This window comes from Pagrus major, chromosome 18, assembly GCF_040436345.1.
Source record: "Pagrus major chromosome 18, Pma_NU_1.0".
NCBI lineage: Eukaryota > Metazoa > Chordata > Actinopteri > Spariformes > Sparidae > Pagrus > Pagrus major.
In genome coordinates, this window is record NC_133232.1 from 36,646,881 (window position 1) to 36,668,331 (window position 21,451).

General features: G+C 39.3%; 1 protein-coding gene across 1 annotated transcript in view; it reads right to left on the minus strand.

Moving 5' to 3' along the window:
- fstl5 (follistatin-like 5) overlaps window positions 1-21,451 on the minus strand; it is a 170,049-nt gene that overhangs the window by 84,383 nt on the left and 64,215 nt on the right. The window contains exons 4-5 of the mRNA XM_073487367.1: window positions 13,615-13,811; window positions 6,485-6,605 (exon numbers count right to left, since the gene is read on the minus strand). Coding sequence (XP_073343468.1) covers window positions 6,485-6,605; window positions 13,615-13,811 — 318 coding nt within the window. The remainder of the gene's footprint in view (window positions 1-6,484; window positions 6,606-13,614; window positions 13,812-21,451) is intronic.

A 21,451-nucleotide genomic window follows, 5' to 3' on the forward strand; every position in this document is an offset into this window, starting at 1 on the left:
ATATCACATTCACATTACATTTATATGAGCTAAGATATACGAGTCCTGAGAAGGACAGGATGATGATGGAGTTACAGCTGGGCGAGAAGGCATCAAACCACTGGATACTTTTGAAGGAAACCTCAGGAGAATTTCCAGCTAGAATTATAAGGCAAAAAAAGATCTTGTCTTAATCGTAACCAAGTGTTTTTTGTGCCTAAACCATTTAAACATCTGTAAATCCATGACAGCTGGACCCATGCAAAGCTATCTGCTGACGAGGATCATGTGATAAGAGCAAAAGCTTCACAACAGCGACTAAATGGACCTCGTGGTGAGATCGTTTCTCATTTCAATCAAGTATTTTTTATTATCCTTAACTTAAGTACATGTTGGTAAGTGACCAGCCCTGTCCTTTTTACTTGAAGTGCTCAAACGCCCTTTATAAAATTACATATATTTAGTGTAGATACAGCATGTCTCGGTCTCTTTATTGTGATCTCAGGTCAAAATTAAATGCGTCTCAAACCCTATATTTGATTTACTACAGACTTTTTCTTACTTACATGTTAGTTCAGTTGTCAAAACATAATGTTGCCTTTTGTAGCTACAAGAAGAGAGTGTGAGAATAAAATATATTTAAAAAAGCATAAAGTTACTGTACTTTTGGATCAGGGATGATCCTCCCCGATCCAAACATACGGCACATTCATTGTTGTTTTCCTTAAAAAGACACGGTCAGTCTCCACCCTCAACTCCTGCAAACTGTTTGAGGGCCACATCAACATTACAACATGATGGATCACATTACAGTCTATCTAAGTTTCCCACCAGCCCCTCAGGAATATCGCAGGTATATAACAAGACTTGTAGCCTCAGCAGAAACCAAAGAGCTGTATCTCCTGGCTGTGCATTTTGTCAGCAGGTGTCAGGGTTCAGATCAATAACTTGGCACCCAAGAAACATCAAGCAGGAGTGAGAACCATCCCACGGTGCAGCACAAATAGCATTACCACTGTGCTTGATGGAAAAGTACAATTAAGGTCATCGCGGTGATTCAGCTAAATGTGTACTGAATAAATAATCTGTAGTCATAACAGTGCAGTACATAAAGTAGGACTGGAACGATGCTGTTGGCAGTGTTTAAATGTAGCTACTCTGAGAAATGAGGCCTTTTCACATGTGTTTGAAAAAAGCAAGGTGCAGTGGAAGTCTGCTGCGTGTCCCCCAAGAAGAGGTTTTGTTGGGGATGAGATTCAAGCCAACAACTTGCCTGAGGGAGCATTCAGACAGAGGATTCTTTCCAAGCACTTGCACATTCATTTTCATTGTTGTCTGTGAAGCAGCATGCCCAGACCCTTAGAAAATGCATTTAGTAGGTGTACCCAAACTAATAACATTAAACAGTGTGGTGCACAGGCAAAGCACCCTGTGTTTGTCCAGCCAACTTCAAAGGGCTTAAAGCACACTGGCACAAGGACGCAGTCACAGTCTGCCTCGTTTGCTTCTAAAACCTTCTGTCTGGATGCAACCCAACTGAGATAATGCAAACTTATAGACACCCTTCATTCCTTCAGTGTCTGGATATGGTAGCTGAAATAAAATATATTACTGGTAACTCTAACATCAGGAGAACAATGTTCCCGTCTCTCTTTTCACATTCAGGTTGAGATATTACTTGTGGCAAACTGTGAGCGTGACCTTTTCCTAAGTTCATTTCGCAGTGATCACAGACGCTGACTGGTCGGCTGCAGATGACAGACCTCCCTCCCAGCGCTGACTGAACAAAAGTGCTTTCGACTATCTTGTTTTGGCAAAGTGCACAGCTCCAGAGAAAACCAGCAGATGAAGCACATGTAAAAACATGCACAATGTGTTTGGTTTTCTTTTGAGTGCACCTGTATCACTTTTATCCACATGCTTTCTGAACTAATGCTGCACTTTTGTTCCATTCCTAAAATGTGAAATCTTGTCAGCTTTCACTGAGACAACAAGCTTAGAAATGTTACTTTTGTGTCTTTCTCTGTGATTTGTTCTCTGAATCTCTGATTTGTTGAAAGCATTGGCCTGAACTGGGTGGAATTAAGGACAGTACGTACATGTTGAACATTCAATAAATAAAGTATTAAGTAACAGCTGAGGTTTTATTCTCATGATATATAATAAATATCTGGTTGTGCTGAGGAAAGCGTTGAGACCAGCATTAATGCAGAGTGGATGTAGACTGGAACGTGCAAAATGATGCAAAATAAAATAAACTAATTTAAAAACGTGCTACTTTTGATCTGGTGCAACATCCTCTCACACAATGTGCCGCCCACAACACTATCTGATTGGTAACACGTCACAATGAATAGCCTTTAAACACTGAATAATCTGAATCTGTAAAGTAAGTAGTAACTAAATGTATCGAATTAATGTAGTGGAGTGGAGGTATAAGTAGCAGGACATCAGCAGTAGCAGTAACATACTTCTGCTTGAGTAAAGAATGTACTTTTGCCACCTCTGAATTGTCTGAATTAATCTGCTTTGTGTGGCGTGGACATGGAAAATGTGACTGCACAGATGGCGTTCATCTTTTCTCTCTGTAAGTCATGTTTAGTAAATGTTATTGTGATCGAGCTGTTCTTGAAATTAAATGCTATTAAAAAATGTTATGTCTTATTATTTTAAATGTAATTGATGGTTGATAATAGATTATGACTAAATTTGGTCGACCCTGTCCATCAAAATGGACTCCTGGTGTTTGTAAATTATAGACGGTAACTGATTCATGTAGTGAAGTCAAACACAGATTCTCACTTGAGTGATGAAAATTCAAGGCCTGTGATAATGATGCAATGTTGTAGGTTTCTTCAGATACTTTCCATGTGGACTGATTTCTGTGGCTGCACATAGTTGATGTTAATATCTGACGGTCGATGCCCCGGTGTCTTGGAACACTCTCCGACCAAAAGTTAATGACACTTTCATGATAGATGACACCTTATCTGTTTACCCATGATGCACCAGGCCATCATTCAACAAATTATTCAACGATGACAAGGGGCTGACTATCAGTAGCGTGGCAGACATCATTCATATCTGTAACATCATCTAATTAAAAGACATCACTTCTGCCAGACAGCTTCCTTACTGCTAGCTGAAGCAAATTGATTCTCAACCCCCTTCTAGTCTATGCAAAGGAGGAATGAATAATGCATGGACATTAAAGTCTTATCTTCTGTCCTGACAAACAATGTTGCCACGCTTTGAATATTTCACAAAGGTGTGCAAAGGGTCCTTATTAGCAGAGTAGTCAGACAGGTGCCGTTTTCATGGGGAGTCATTCTGAATTTAGTGCTGCTCCGTTTCCGAGCTGCACCGTAATTCTGGACACACCGGATCAACCGATTTACTTTATGATGCTGCTCAGTTTACGAGGGCGCTTAAGGTATTTGCATAGATTTTTATAGCTGCCACTCACAGATTATGTTAGCAATGAAGTGAAAAACTATAACTTTGCATTACATTTCTGCCTCAGGCACTGTGAGCATGGTGTATGAGGTCAAATCAATCCACAGATCTCTGACCAGGTTACTCCACCACACTGCTGGTGTCCTCACTCCATCTGCAACCCAAATGTCATTAAATTCATACTCAAGCAGAGAACTCAGGTTATTATTACACCAGTATATCAACAGCTGTGCACCGGGCCCATCATATTAAAACAAATGCAGCTCTAACTGTGTTACATTATATAGCTGTCTATATCTTTATGTGGAAGAACACAAACAGCAGTAAAACAGATTGGCCATGCTCAGTAAATCTGATTGATAAGTGTTTTTTAGTCGATCCAATAACATCATAAAAAGTAATGTTTTCTCAATTAGAGTTTGTTTCCAAATGTGAATCTTATCGATGATGTCAGATGATTACGGCGTCAGGCCAGGCTGCATGCAACTCTGATCTGGTGGTAAACAGATGATTTTATAACTGGCTGAGTTAAAATCCCACGTCTGTGTGAATCTTCTTCTGTGGAGCTGCAGCGATTTATCGACAAATCGCTTTGTTGTCTCCTATTACATTAATTGCCAACTATTTTGATAATGGATTAATCAGTTTTTTTTAGTATTTTTTTCAGGAACAAAAATCTAAATTCTCTGATTTCAGCTTCTTAAATGTGAATATTTTCTGTTTTTTTTTTTTACTCCTCTTGACATTAAACTGAATATCTTTGGGTTGGGGACAAACCAAGACATTTGAGGACAACATCTTGGGCTTTGGTCTCACTGATCAACATTTCCATCAACCATTTTCAGAAATTAACCGATCAATAAATCGAGAAAGTGATTGACGGATGCCGACAGCTAGAAAAGGCTGCCAAACGGCCGACTGCAGTTCGGGTCACACCAGTGGATATTTTTAAGGACACCTGGGGATATTTCCATCTGTTTTTGTTTGTGGGTGTTTTTTAAGGAGAACTGCGTAAACCATTTTACTATTTTTACCTGGAAGTGATCCGTGATCGTGGCGACCAACACAAGTATTGGTCTACAATCTCCCTACATCTTTCTCAGGACCACAGGAGTGGTGAGAATGTGGTGGTCTTTTATTTTGTTTTTTAAGGCTTCAGCTCCTTTGCACCAGACTGTTATCTCCCCTTGCTTAGATGAATAGGTTTTATTGAAATTAAGTGAATTGAAATGTTCAATACAGTTTTGAGTCTCTAGAGGAGGTGAAGTTGTGACCTTATTATCAGCCTGCCTCTCTCAGCTGCCTCTCAGGCACACTGAGGGCCCGTCTTTGAAGCACATAAGCATTTAGAAGAGTGAAATAGATTTAGCGGTGAATAAAGTGGAGAAGACACCAGCTGAGAGCCACAATGACCTCCAGGTATGTAAAATGCTTCTCTTGTATTCAGTATTAGGTGCACAGGGGTGAAATTGCTTTGAGCGCTTCGGTAATGTGCATGACATTCTTGATTGAAGTGGATTTGTTGGCAAAGACACAAAAACTACTCACAAGCACATTAATGCTTGATTAAATTCAATACATTTTAAATAGTTACCTAAATTAACAATCTTCAGTCAGAGATTTAATAAAGTGGCTTATGCATTTAGTCATATATTTGGCTGGCTATCAACTGTTGCAAAATAACAACATTAAGTGGCACAAAAGGATGAAGAATGGGAAAAAGAAGTAAAAGAGACGAGCAAGACAGGATGAAAGAAACTCAGCTACATAGGGGAGATTTACTAACATTAAATATCCCATTTCCCTGTGAGGAGTTAAGCCAGAAGCTCGCAAAAAAGATCTGAAAACTGAAGTGGAAATAGTTGGAGTTAGAGAAACTCAAGTCTTAAAGGAACTGCAGCTCTCCCCAGATTGGCTGGGGTGACATTCTCCTCCTGATTTGCCAGAAGGGCTTTGCTCCCACACATCCACGTATAATGTGTAGAATAGTAGAGAAGGTGAGACTCACTTCACTTCGCCATTTGCTCTCGTGACTTTGCCTGCTCTAAGAAATGCTTCAAAGACAAAGGGCCTCTGAGATGAAGGTGGATTATGAATTCTCTCCCACTGCTAAATGTGTCAAGCCAGCCAAATGTCAGAGGATATTCCGTCAGAGGATATTGAGCTGACTGAAAATGTCAGACAGGGAGGAACCGTGAGAGAGAGAGCATGAGGAGGAAACAAAAGGAGGAGGAGGAAAGTGGTGCACAGGTGCTGCTGTGACTCAGATGTGGCAGAGACGCTGTCATCATTATGTTGCCTAATGAGGGGGGATTTGGTCTGAACTATTGTTTCGCAGTAGTCTTGACCTGCTTCCAACTCCACGTTGATCCCCTTTATCCATCTTCCCAGGTGGACCAAACATTTTGAAGACTGACAATGCAGCAACAATCTGGAGTTCAGGCCGTTTATCAAACACTACACCTTGTTTATCACCGACCGCTGTAACTTTGCAATGATCCATGTTTCTCAGGGAACGACCAGACTGACGGTTCAGATGGTTACAACAACAGTTAGTGAGCTGCTCCTTAGATTTTAAAGTCAAACAGAATCAAAGCTTAATTAAACAATGTTTTTCTTGTATGGAGCCCGCAGGTGAATACAATTTAGGACAGATGACTTTATTAACATAAAAGCAGGAGAGGGAGAAGCATGTGTATGTAAAGTCATTTATGATGTCATGAGCTTAAACTGATTTCTGTTGCTCCGTGAATTCAACTTACCTTTTCTTAAACAAGATTACCAACAGTTAAAAACACTTTTGACACAATGTCTATGGACACATATGATGTGATGACCACAAATCAACTTCAATACATCTAATAAATACATCAAGAGACATTTTGGATGACAGTTTCTCTTGTGTGACATCTTATCCTCTGTAAATAGGAAATCGTAGGCAAAAAAATGTCAGATGCAGCACAAAGCCTCATTTTTCAGGGACGGGTTAAGCCTTTTTATAGTTGGAAAACTTTCTTTGTGATGGAACAAAAGATTTAACTGAACTCACCAAAGGCTGTGTAAAACTCCTCTTTTGTCAGGTGCTCGTCGTCATTGACGTCGTTGTACTTGAGCAGGTCGAACAATGTGCACTCAGAGACGTCCTTGGACAGGCCTTCTTGCTTGATAACCTTGAATGAGAATTCATTAATGTTCTGTTAAAGAAGGTTGACAATACTTTCTGTGTTTTTTCCATTTGTCAAAACTATTTGCTGGAAATTCCATTTATATTAAACTCATTTATAAAAGCAAATATTTGAAGTACGCAGAGTAATGCCGTCGTTTTTTATCCACATAACGAGGAAATGTTGACAACGTGTCTGGCCAGTCTCAAAATGTTGATACTGAATGTAGATGTAAAGTACTGACAATATTACGTATCTGATCCGTTTTCCACCCAAAGAAGTTACGACTACAGCAAATTATATTCTTTTATAGGTCTGTTTAGACACTGGCAGCACTTGGTTAAGGTTAGGCAAAGATCATTCTCTGTTTTTATACAAAAAAGTCCACAACTGAAGTACAACCATAACCTTTTCTTAACCTTAAAGTACTTCACGGCTGGAAACACGGTCTTTTAATTAAATGGGACTGTCTATGCAGTAGAAAGACAGATTTAGTGAAATTGGTGCTACATGTCCAGAGGAAACAGAGAAAAAGGGCTGTGGTATCCTGAGCTACAACAACTAAAATGCTTTGCACCGGACGCTTGGTTTCGGCTTTCCAGCAGGAATGAATGGAGGCCTGGTCACAAACGTACTCATCAACAGACACAAAATATGTTTCTGAAAACATTTGAGGCGACACTCTTTGTGTCTGTGAGGCAGAATCTAAACATGTTCAATCTGTAGTTTAAACAGCAGCCCTGGACTTTTGCATCATCTATAGTAGTACAACATTGTTCATTTGCATATACTACATAGTATAATACATATGACCCGGAACTCTGATACTGCAGTCCTGTATTTTATACGACCAACAGCAGAACATTAGCGCTGAATCCACTTTAAAAAATGGTTTCCTGTGAACATATTCACTTTTAAATCTTTTTTTGTACCACAGCACCTTGTGTGTTTTTTTTTTTCAGTCTTTTTTAAAAAAAAAAAAAATTTATTTCACAGTAATTCAGCACAAAAGACAAGAAAAATATCTATCCTGATATAGTATTGGTGACAGAGTAACTGTACAGTTATTTTTGTTTTGGTCGCACATCCCTACCCTCCCTGTATTTCCCAAAAAAATATTATTTTATTTTAATCGCACCCCCTAAAGCCCACAACTTTCAAAAATGAAAAATAACACCATGGATATCTGTTAAAAATGTACTGTCATTCATTCATTCTAATAAAACACTGATGTAATGGGGTCGTGTATGAACTACTGTCACTAATAATATAGTAATAAGAATAACACATTTGATACTATAGATAGATATTGACCACTCAAACAAAACAAACTGCGGCTTTAAGCAATGTTGTGCATGTTTGCAGATTAATATTGAAATAAACAAAGATGAAATATTTCTTCCTTATTTCTTTGTTTGATTTGTTCAACATAATTGTAGTAATAATGTCAACAGATATTTGTGGTAAAATGAAATATATACATATATATACACACACACACATACACATATATATATATATATATATATATATATATATATATATATATATATATCTTTTAAGTATCGCAGGGTGCCCACATTCAGATGGTGGAATAAAAGCATAAAGCTGCATTAAATTGAAAAATATAAATAGAGTGCAAGTACCTCAGATGTGTACTTAGGTGCAGCCCCTTGAGTAAATGTATTCACTTTGGGTACATACTTAAACTTACTTTGGTCCACTTTAAAAAGTTTGGATATTATCTCTGTAATGAGTCAATATTAACATGTTCAATCTAAACTCTGTCAAAGTTGATGAAATGCACACAGCATTAGCTGTCAGTTTATCGCAGCCAAGCTGGAGTTTTGTCACAATCGATGGTGAAAAGGCCCTAAACAATGTGCAGGTTTTCTCATCATCCTGCTGAAGCATGATCCTATTTAATGCCCTCTGCATGGCCCTGGCAGTGAAACATCCATCATACTAGATCAGCTGTCAAGATGCTGATCAGAAGGGACAGCTTTATACATCATGCCTCCTCCATCGGATCAGTGCACTTCCCTTCCCAAATGACTTGCCCAAAATTTAGGAGTCACCTGTAATGGCGTACCCTTAGAGCGTTCTGGAAACAAAGTAATAAATAACTGTGGCGTGCACAATAAAACAGCTGCTAATGCCTTTCAGGTGTTGAACTATTAGATCTCATTTGCTGAATGTCTTCTGCTTTTGTCTTTTACAGTTGATCTGCATCCAAACCAAAACTGAGCTACTGATACATGATCGTATAAAACACTCCACAGATTCCTCTGTTGAAACTTAAAAACATTCTTGAACCTCTGGTCTTCCTCTCTGGTGTGCTTTGACTTGGAGTAATGGAGGTAGGCTCGGTGGCTCAAACACCACTTACTGTACAAATCTCAGGTTTTGATGCTTTCTCTCCAAATCTTTAATATTTCATGACATGGCCGTACTCCCTACACAGACAAAGTTTTGATCCATCTGGCCTCTTGAGATTTGTAAAGTCAGTTTCTGTAGTGAGTGATTCACTATTCAGTCACAGTAAAAGAGGACCATGGACATGTTCACTGGCTCCCAGCAGACTCTGTGAGCTAAATGAACTGAGACACATCATTGACAGGATAACCAGCTGGACTGTTTATTGAGAGTGCAGCTTCTGTCCGTTTCAAATCGAAGCTCAACCTGCACAGCCAATCAAACATCGGCTGGTTAGTCAGTTAAAACACATATCTTACAATAAGCAGCTACAAAGTTTTTAATTACTAGCACAGACATTGAAGCAACAGTATGTAACTTTCTACCCTGAAATAACAGCTTCAATCATTTTGATGTTACAGTTGGATTTGTGTTTACGACAGTGGTGTGACCAAAGTTACCTGCGTGGAAATCCTATGCATCGGTAATGGTAAGAGTCTACTGTAGGGCTGAACTTGTGTGTGGGCCCTGTAGACAGTTAATTAATGTAACATATATGTAACATTTCTGCATTATAGTGTCAAAAAACATTACAACTTTGTTATATGTTATTGAGTTGTGCGTTCAAACCCAGAGAAATCTGTGGTTTTGTTGAAGGTGCCTGCTGCTACAACTAACATCCAGGAAAACATCGGATTCAACCTCAGAGAGTGATTAGGAAGTCAGCGAACGTGACTAAACATGAAAAAGCTTAAATCGTTATCGTGGCTGTAAACATTTCTGCCTGAGTCATGTTGTATAGATTTTTCATCGGTAACGGTGGCAGTTTAATACAAAGGACAACAACTCTCATGATCCCACGCTAACTTTGTCTTTTGTTTTGTTTTAGCTGAGAGGCTCAATCAGTTTACACAATACAATCAAGATTTGCACGTTCATTAACCCTAGTCTAATCAACATTAGGACTTAAACTGCTCTGGACTGATCAAAATGCTGTGAGTATGAGCAGGTGTCACCTGTTCTCTGACTTAATTCATTATTAAAAAGTCTTATCCAAAAGATTTCCAGAACTGCATAATAAACTCTGAGTTAACTTCTGCCGGGGGACAAAAAGAGCAGGCTATGACCCTGAAAATGTCTTTTCCTTTGATGGACTATAGTTCACAAAAACAGTCTTCTTGCAACAAAATTACAAGTATTTAAATTACCTTGAAAAGTGGAAGATCAGACAAATATATAAAGCTTTTAACACAACACTCCCAACAGCAAGAAGACATAACCTTTGCCCGACAAAGTTTTTTTTTGCCTTTTTATGTTGCATCTTTTAGACACCACGAGGGCAGACAAGGCGGGGTCCACGGTGGACAGGGTACTGTCTCACCTTACCTTCCTTGCTAAAAGGTATAATTTCAGTCGCTCTGTCTTTGGTCAAATGATAGGTATGAGCAACGGGTGAAAAAAAATAGAAGTTTTGATTTGCCATTTTAAAAGGGCACCTACGACTAAAATGGCAGGGACAATTGCTCCCTGTGCCCCTTCATGTCCACACTCTAGCAAGTCAAGTAAGCCAGGGCGAGGGATTTCCATCCTAGAATTTCAAATGAGATCAGAGAATGCTCCAATTATAAAGAGCGCTTTAGGGCACGAGGGTGGCAGCCGTGGTTTTGGTACTTGGCACTTTTAACTGCTGATAACAGCGTGATGTGCTTGTGCAGCGCCCTTTTCGAGGGCTTGTCCACAACAAAATGTAATTTGCATGAATCACTTTTCTCCTTTCACGTTCATCTCTTCAGCCCCACAGTCCTACACCAGCTGGAGTGAGTGACTCTGAACTTTTGTGCATAGTATGATATTTAAAACTCACACCCTTTGGAGAGGAAAGAAAACTCCATTTTCCGAGCTGTTAATTACTCTGAAATTACGTTCTGAGACAACACTTAATACACCAACATAAAAACTCATTAAAGGCCCGATCCATAATTACATTCAGGCGCCCTTATGTTGAAGCACTGTCAACCCACAACTGCCTTCGTTTATTAAGTGATTTATCAGATTGATGAAGCTATTTCGCTCTGATATTTATCACGCAATTACTTATCATGCAGTCATTTTTTGTAGGATGAAAGTATGCAGATGCTCAAAAGTTTTCTCAACATTTTAAGGCTACAGGCTATAGGCTATATTTATAATCTTGATTTTAAGGAAGACCAGTGCTCTTTCACAACTACTGTTTGTGTATCTCAAAGTCAGAGAGGACTGTGAATGCAAGCGAAAAACAAATTTTGGATTAAGCTGAAAACTCATCAGGGCCACCTGTAATCCACTGATATTCTCACCTCTCTTCTTTTCTGTGTGTTGTGTTGCTGACACTGTATAAAATCTGCCAACAATCCCATCTGTGTCAAGGATAAAAAGGAGAGGAGGGCTAAAAGCAGCCATTGAGGAACCCCCTAAAAAGAGCTTCTCCATCTGGATTTTAATTATTGCCGACTAGTTTGTGTCATTCAAACACCTGCGGAGATGTGAAGTGCTACAGCTTGGCCAGGAATAAACTAAATGGGATCCCCAAGAGGTTTGAAAATCTGTCCAAACTAATATTCAAAAGGTTTAAAGGGCATATTCAAATTCACATTCAGAGCATACTGACAGTATTATCCCATAAAACACAGCACAACATGGTGTGTTGACTATGCTTTTCACTCACTAGGCATTGATTTCTCTCATGCTGGCACGGAGCTCCATGTTGATATAAAAACATGTAAAAATATGTAAATAATATGAAAATATGGGAAAAATATCACTATTTTTGAAGCATTATTTAGATGCTTTGAAGTCAAAATACTGAAATGTATTCAAATGAATCTAATGAGACCTCCCGCGTTGGGCAAGAGAGCACTGACAAAGCTAACCAAGGTGACCCCTGTACAGATGGGATATCCTACAGGATCAGCAGGAGACTGCCCTAAGAATAGCAACTGGTTTCATGGTTCTGAAAACCACCGCAGGTTGCTTACCCTTTCAATTATTCAGATACTTTCTATATTAAATCAGTCCTCAGGTACTGGGAGACGTTGTTTGTTATGCACAGAATATCTTCTCTCCTCATGGCAGCCACAAAAAGCTCTTTATACAACCATCCCTCTTGGCAGTGCTGGTCAAAGGCTGCAGCCTCCCATGAGCACTAGACTCCTTTGACCCACATTGCTTTTCAAAAGATTTACCTAGAGCCACGCACCATAGCTACCACAGGGAAGGGTTAGAGGAGTAAAATGGACACAATTATGGCAGACATCAAAGAGGCTAGTTCAAACACCTAAGCACACAGATGGTTTGTTCATTTGTAGTCTCCTTTTGGATGGAAATTTACATAAAATTGACTCTGCTGTTTTGACAGACTTAAGAGGCGCTGTGAGGTGTCTTGAAAATTGAAGTGCAGTTACAAAATGCTGAACAGCCTCTTTTAAGGAGAACAACACTGACAATTAAAGGTCTCATGTACCTAAATACATTTCCATAAGACTGGAGGTCACAACAGTCAAGGTTAAGTTATTATATTGTACCTTCACACCAGTGACTGACTGAAATGTGTCGTTTTATTTTCTTAAAGGGTACCGTTAGTACAACTGCATGAGTGACAACGTAGATTACAGCCTTTCTTTGCTCCAGAGGAAGCTGCATGTAATCTGATACATCGGCTCCAGTGATGTCTGTCAGTGGCTAAGTTGCATTGTGGGTAATGTAGGAGCCAGGTTTGGAAAAGGAAGAAGAATACGATATCTCTGGTTTTGCTGTCCATAATGAGTCAGTGTTACAGGAGTGCAATGCCAGACCAGTGGACTGCTTTTCAAAAGCTGGGGCCTACATTACCCACAATGCAACTTCTTCAACTGGAGGAAACTGATCAGATTACATTGATCTTACTCTGACAGAAAGCTTTACACTGCTTCTTTTACATATGTGGTAGTACTCCCCCAGACACACTTTAAGGCTTTGAACTCTGCCAGTGCCTACATTGGTATTTTTGCTTATTGTGATGTGATTTGTTGTTTCATCAAATGCTTCATATTTCTGAAATCTTAAACCTAAACTAAAACGTTATGTAAGTTAACAAACACAGATAAACTTGAAATGTCATAAAATAAAAAAATATTAAAATCAGGCATGTTTTCTCATCAACTCTTCCAAAATACGAAGACAAAATATATTAATCCAAGAGATTTATGAAAGGCGTTTTTTTTTATAATTTCCTCTGCAATTGAAATATTCCCCAGTGCCTACATTGATATTATTGCTTATTGTGATGGCATTTATTGGAGTATCTTCAAATGCTCAACATGCTCATAACTACAAAATGCAGCATGCTCAAAACTACCTACTCTGACTATTTGTCTTCATCACTATTGCACGTCACATCACGTAATAACGTCATTAAGTGCAAACAACATGATATGACAGAAGCGTACTGCTGCAACCAACTATTATGTTGGTTTTTTTTTAATTTCGATTTATTTCACCAGGAACGTGTCAAACACAAAAAAAGGTTTGTTTGTTGGAGTCACCCTTTAATTAGATATGTTTTAAAGCTCATCGTCATCCTTACCTGTGAGAGTTCGCTGGCATCTATTTGACCATTGTTATCTGCATCAAAGCGTTTGAACATCATATCCACCAGTTGCTTCCTGGCAGCCATGTTGTCCTTGTGGGCTCCATGGATGTTAGACCCCATGTATCGTTTGTCGTGCAAATCCAGAATCTTGGTTTTCAGCCGACGGTAGTCACTCAGTCTGCAGTTATCATCTGGGAATGAAAAGAAAAGGGAGAAGCAGGATGTTAGGAGGGGGAGAGAATATTTCCCACTGTGAGAGCGGGGAGGAGAGTGTGTTTTCGCTTTGTTTGGCTGAATAAAAACATAATCTAAATGTTAAGGAGACTCCCAGGTGATGAAAAAGGTGCATGATTAAAAGCAAAGAAGTTGTGATTCCTAAAATTGGATGTTTCAAATCTTAGCCAATTAGTACCTGTTAAAACTAGAATCCCCCGCAAGACCAACATTACTAAACAATAAGCTGCTGTTTATATTCAGAAAAAAGCCAAATCTGAGCACGTCTGTGATCGTCTGCATCACGATAACAAACGCTGAGAATGATTTTCCTGAGAGGAGCACAAACAGTGACAGTCGGGCTGCATTCCACTGCCTCAAACTAAGAAAGCGGCAGCACCGTCAACACAAAGAAACTAACAAATCCATCACACAGGTGTCAACAGCTAACCCTGACAGCAACAGAAAGCATGATGGTGTTGTATTTACAATCCGCCATCAAAGGCTCCGGATCAAAGAAGTAACTACATGAAAGGTTCGGCAGAGTAGAGTCGAGGCAAAGAGAAACTAATGACTAGGACTACCGGTTGACATATGTCATATCAGCTTCTCATTGTTAGATCTGGAAGTGTTTCTCCTCTAATAACAGATATATTAGCTGATGTCAACCAACCCACGAGGAAAACTTTGTTGTTCACTGAGATGCTTTGTAAATCTCAGGGGAGGAAGGTGCCATTTCTACCAGATCATACGATGTGATCACCTACTCGGGAAAATATGGAAAAAAAGCTGCTGTATGAAGTCTTCTTGGAGACAAACACACTTTGCTGGGGATGATCAGGCGAGAATGATTTAGTGAGCGCAGTAATGAGATCTCCACTCAGTAGAACTGGCTGCTCGCTGGGAGCTGATGACTAGTTAAGCAGAATCAGAGCAACCCCAGAAACCAATGACATGTCATTATCGGCTGCGTGGGATTTCATTTTTGGCTTAAAATGTCTTCCGGCATTCCTCCAGTGAAACAACTCGAGCAATCAGCGGACATCAGCGAAAATTTAAGTGATTGGTGTAATCATGAAGCTTACCGTCATTTGGGTGTAAGAGGCTGAGATAAGCTCTCCTAACAACGGAAACAACGAGCTCCCACAGAGGCTATCAAGTCATTTTCATCTCAATTCTGTGTGACCTTGTCACAGTCCACCGATGTAAAAACCTTATTACCTGACATTAAATATTTAGTGTTGTGACTGAGGAAAGTCTGAGGCGCAACAGTTATTTAAAGTCCTTTTTTGGTTTAACCTCAAAAAGTTTAGGAAGCATTTGTGGATCATTTCATCCTCTGCCAGGTACAGACAAAGAAATAGTGAAAATAAAAGACTTGAGCGATGATATGGTGAGTGTCTAAGTTCTGAGTGAACAATAAAAACTCAAGACATTTTCCCAAATCCCTTTTTCGCTACAAATGAAGGAAAAACCTGAGTAAATGAGTGGAGACACATTCAAATGCATCCACAAAGGGCAAGAAGAGTCACTGAAAGGTTGAATGAGTGTGAAGATGATGTGAATCATATGACATTTGCAGTCACCAGCTCTCAATCCAGTTACATTCATTTTTATATCAGTTATCTCCACCACGGTTATGAAACACGAGGGAAACATATTTTGGAAGAGTGGTGGCTGTTTCAGTAGTGTTAGTAATAGAGTTGTAGGGTATTTTAGTTGGGCTGTGGGATATGATGATAAATGGCGTGACAATGGACAAATGTCTAGCATTTCATAGTATGCTCTATCTCTTGTTTCCTTGTGTTACAAATCGCTCTCTTTATGGCGATATTTGTTGTCATTTGGATCATTTTTATATGCAGCACAGTTGGAGGCAGGAAATCTGCCTGGAGGCGACAGACAAACATGAAGGAAGGTTAACATGACACAGAACATGTAACTCTCAACATGAGAAGAGAGGCTACTCCGGGGGCATGGATGTGGTTTGAGTATGACAAGTCTGTAAGGACCAGAAAATCATACCGCCTACACAAGACCCATGTACTCTACTGAGAGCCTACAGCTGAGCGTCAAAACAAACCCCAGACACAAACGCTGGGTTGTTTTGTTAACGACTATAGTTGAAACTTGTTTCCCGTTTACCTTAAACATTAATATTTTAGATTTTGCTATACGTTTACTTGAAATTTTGTACAAGGTCCTTAATCAATATGAGTATATTTCACTTTTCGTGTATATAATTCAGATTTAATAAGAAAAAGGCATTTTTATGTGGTCATCATAGAGAAAATATGTATTGTTTGTTGAATTTACCAGCAATGTGCTATATTGAGATATGTGTCTTTAGCTGGATAAGAAATCACCAGAATCGGGATATGAGATTTTGTTCTTATCGCACCCCCTGAAGTTTATGGTATATGCCACAGAGCACTCAAGCTGCTCTGGAGACTCCAACATCTCGCTAAGAAATGTTATGCTGGTTTTTCTTTTGATTTGTCATCCACCGTATGTGTTGTGTTTTTACAAGGCGTCAGTTGTTTCAGCTTGGAGAACAGAATAATTTAAAGCTCAAATAGCCAGGTGGAGAGAATTAAACACGAGCGAGAAGCTCCGGAACAATGCTTCAGTTTGTTCTAGCAGGTACACCTGTCAGAGAGAGGGTTGTTGACAGATGTTGGAGCTGCATGCTCAGTCTGAAGCTTCCTGCAACTATCAGGGTGTGAACAACAACAACAACAACAACAACAGTGGTGGCTGGTAAGCTTGTCTTTTCTACCAGCCACTGCATATAGCAAGTCAACTGGAGGACCTCCTTATTTACAGAATTAGCACGTCTGCTGAACAGTGAGAATTGCTGGTGAATTCATGGGAATTGAAGGAGGAAGTTTAATTCTTGCCCTGGAAACTGCATCAGCTGTTAGAGCACATGTCGTTCAGGCTTCAGCTTGCTGCATATATCATGGGACAGGGTCTGTTTTGACAAGCGTCAGTGCCAGAGAAGCTGCCTTGGTCACAAATGGCAGAATGAATAAAAGATAAATGGCTGCTGGCATAACCAGGGGATATGAAGGTCAGCGACGTCAAAGAAACATGCACATGCACACGCACACACAAACACACTCATACACACATGCTCTTACATACAGTCTCCCCACCCTGAGGTATCTATAAAGTACATGTCAACACGGAGAAATGTCAGCATTAATTAGTTACTGGCAACAATTATCTCTCTCAAATGGACTATGCAAAACTGTCTTCGTCAAAACAGGCCTGTAAGCAACAAGCAGTAAATCAGCAGAAATATTTAGTATTTTTTCTAATCCATTTAGTGGAAACAGAATCTATTGACAGGATTCTCAGTCTTGTAAAACTCAGCCTTTGGTTCTGTAGGTGTCTCAGCCACCCTAAATTGCTTTAGCTGTGTGGGACACATTAGAATACAATCAATCAAATAGCAAAAACAAATTAAGTGATTTTATCTATGCTGCTTTCTGGGCTGCCCCCTCAATGCTGATGACTCAAATCATCAGTGGAGAAGCCCAGATTTAAACCTCATGTTGTCAGTCAAATTATCTGCTGTTTCTTTTTGCTGTCTCTCTTTGTACACAAAGCAACGAGAGAAAAACAGTGAGAGGCTATAAACTTCTCTAAAACTTGTCTCTGGGCACCACCGTGGCTTAGGGGTTAATGTCCCGAGATGAATTCCAGATGGGGAACTTCGTTGCTCTCTCGTTCCTTTTTCTGTCATGTCTTCACTGTCACACAGAATGAATTAAATGGTCAGTTAAATGGTGGAGACAGTGCAACTGAAATTTATAAAAAAGGACACTTAACTGATAAACCAGAGAACTGTAGAGTGACACTGGACGTATAAATATATTGTTGTATCCCTGTCTCTCTCTCTACAGTATGTTTATACATTATTCAATTAAATCTCCATATCATACTCCAATCATCCATATTTTAGAGCAATCTGTAGTTGCTAGATTTCACCATCAAAACTATAAATTAAATTTATATAATTTTAAATACATTTGTATAGTTTAATAATGAACCAAATCTCTCATCCTAATGTGCACATTGCCCACAAGTGTTACTGCACACAGCAGTAATCACAGTAATGTTTAATGTTTGTGTGCAATGGAGTCAGCATCACAAGGAATCTAATAATGGACTAATACTTAAGATAATAAATGGATACAAAGCAAAGAAAGCCTTCTTCTTCACCATTATCCTAGTAAAAAGGGGGGCACACTGGTTTTAACACTATGAATGCAGTTTAAACTTTTTGCTATCAACTGGTGGTTTCATAATACCTGGTTTTGCAGCCTCCCTTTCAAAAGTCCTGGAAAATTACGTTCTCTTAAAGCACTACTTCAATTTGTGCCTTTATCAAATAACTAAACATTTGTCTATTCATTACCAAAACTTGCATCAGTAATACAGTTAATATTGAAAAGAATATGAATGTATTTTGTTGTAAGTCGGTTTAAGTGGTGATCCTAAATGATGTGCTGGTGCTACTAGTGGAAACGTTTGAGAATTCTTAAAAAGAAAACCTATGGATGATAAAAAGTAGGAGCCTAAAGAACAAAATATAATTGAGCTGTTGTTTTGATGTTTGTTGCATCTAGATTCACACAGGCACTTTGCTTTAAAATGTATTCTAAAAATCTAACTCATGCAATGGATGTCTTAAATGTTTTATTGTTTCAACTGTGTGTTTCAGTCACGTAAACAGAGAGAAGAACATTTTTTTAAAGTCTGTTTTATATGCAGGCATTGGAAATTCACAGTAGCTATAAATGCTGTGATACATTGATAATTATTGTGCAATCGTCTATATCTGAACATGCAGTGACAGTTGCTCACTTGATTCATCATCTCTTTCATGTCATAACACCTCTACGTCTTCTGGCACATGGATTTAGCACACTTGATGGAAAAGTGTGGTTGTGCAGAAGCGATAAAATCCTCACATGTAAGTGTTTCCTGTGTCTGTTTTCTCACACATCCAACACTACAAACAGCTTGACCTTCAAACAAGCTGCTCCAAAAGATCCAGAGTCCTTCCACAGGCTGTAACAACCGCAAGAAAAATCGTTAAAATTTCAATGTGTCTGACGGTGGCGATCCGAATGGTAAGAAAGATGGGAAGTGGATTTGATTTGAACCAGAGACAGTCTCCCTTTCATGTGTTTTGAATTATGGCAAATTAATTTCCAAACATGACCCAATCTTCCTTTTTTCCCAGTGCAATCTTAAAATTTTCCTCTCCTTGTCTAAAACAGACTAATGACAGCACGGTCTTTTTTGCAACAGCCAATTACAAGCTGAGCAAACACCATCCGAGGGTAACAGTGTTGTAATAGAACCATCAAGTATAAGACTCCCACTGGAACGCTTTAGTGTAATGCTGCTCTGTCAACATTATTCATGGATGAAACACAAAACATTTTTCAGGGCCAAAGGGTTCTGTAGAAAGCAGCTGATATAACAGAATTGGATGGAGTGGAGTCAGGCTGTGAAACTTTTTCATCCACTCACAGGAGCTTTAACACTCAAAATTTCACCATCTCTTTCAATATTTTGTGAGGTTTTATAAAATCTTTGGAAAAGTATCTTCATAGGGGCTGTTAATCTGTCAAAGAGGCTTTTAGTCAAAATGCAGTGGTATTTTCATGGTAGGTGGTGATCATTTTTAACACTATTTGGGAGTACAATACAGCACATGGAGGATGCAAGCTTGTCATAGTTTGCTTTACTGTTTGGCGTTGACTGTGCAATGACCTTGCTTGTGACAAATGTCCTGCTCACATGGGCTCCATATGTGCAAGCGGCTGGCTGGGTTCCACCGTGGAAAGCCATTGCCTCTTAGTAATTGCCTTTAACTGTTCACATAATGTGGAGGTCAAGTCCCCAATACATGTCAGAGTGAGAGGACTCATACGCGCTGTATCGATTGGTAGCAGGTGATTTATTTGATTAAAACAATTTATCAAAAAGAGCAACACAGTAGACGGAGGCTGCTCTCCTGCGAGTAAAGTGAGCTTTGTTATTAAAATCAGAAGAGTTTTTAGCTATAGCCACTGCTGACTGCTCTCACTTTACTCATTTTATTAGTGCTTCACTTGGAAGAATTGGGCTTTGTTTGGTTTTTCAGCCTTTTCGAAAGTACAAGGAATGGTTATTCTTTGGGTGTAGTGTGTTGAAAGAGCTGTTTAAAGGCTCGTGACTGATAAATAGTGTTTGAAGAAAGCTTTGGAAGTCCTTGCTTTGGCGAGAAAAGCATGTTGACTGGCTAGGATTTTATTTTTAAGGGGAAACTCCATGGATTTTACACATCAATGTCTGTTTACAGATCTTGGGTAGTACTACTGCATATTTTGGAAAATATATAAAAATAAAAATCTATTGACTCTTGTGGCTCCAGACAGAGCTGCCCTGGAGCCGTCCAACAGAACTTGAGTCAGTGTTGGTCAGGGCTGAAGATTACAAGTTGAAAAAAAATAGAAATAAATAAAACTGTGAATGCTGAATTTGAACAAACTGAGCTTACATGACCTCTGTAGCCCAATCCTCATCTCCTGCTCATCATCTGCTCAAGGCTACATTAGCCACTACGCACACAGACTCAAATCAAATCCCTCAAACTGTCAAGAAGAAGATCTGCATTGTGTGTAATGTAGGCGCCAGGTTCTGACGAAGAAAAAATGGACGAAATCTTTTTTAATTTGTTTTTCAAACTGTCCATCATGAGTTAAACTATGCTGTAGGAGTGCAATACTAAATCAGTAAAGCACTCTGTCTAAGTAGCTCTGATGTTGGATGAATACATTAAAGGGTCTATTTTCATGGCAGTGCCAACACTGATTTTCTTGACCTTGAAATTCACTTTGTCCATCTGTTGGGTAAATAAGTATCATGGTGAGCAGAAAGGAAGGGAGGCACAAACAGGTGGGACTTTAACTGAAATGACACAGTGCAAAGAGCTGCTGGTCTCTGGTGGAAATTGGGACTTGCAGGCTGTCTACACCGGACACATTGCAGGAGTGTTTCACTGGCATCTGATGGAACAAGTACTTGTAAGTCTTAAGCTGTCAATGCCTGCCAAATAACGTTTTACTTTTCACTTGCTTCATGTGCAAAACTGCAACCCAACGCTACCCAAAGTCTTCTGTTCACTTCATTTAGATTAAAGGGGTCATGTTTTCACCTGTGTTTGTTTCTTTGTTGACTGTCAGCAGGATTACACAAAAAACTACTTAATAGACGTCCATATAACTCGGATGGAGGATGGGTCACATCCTCCCCATTAACTTTTGGTAGGGATCTGGATAAAGGAACAGATCAGCCCAGATAATCGCTCTACCTCTACTCTCCTCATTAACTCTGAACCACTGCAACTCTGGCTCTCTCTGACTCCCTGAGCTGGGGAGTAGGTGCCAACTCTGAGCAGTGTCCTTACAATTAGCAACTGGCAAATCCTGCATAGTATGCCTTTAATATACGGTTTGATAATAATTTTAAAAAAGCATCATCCTCCACCTCAAAGCTCATATCTGCCGCTGTAACCTACACGACTGCCTTTACTAATGGCTGGGTGGGAGTGTCG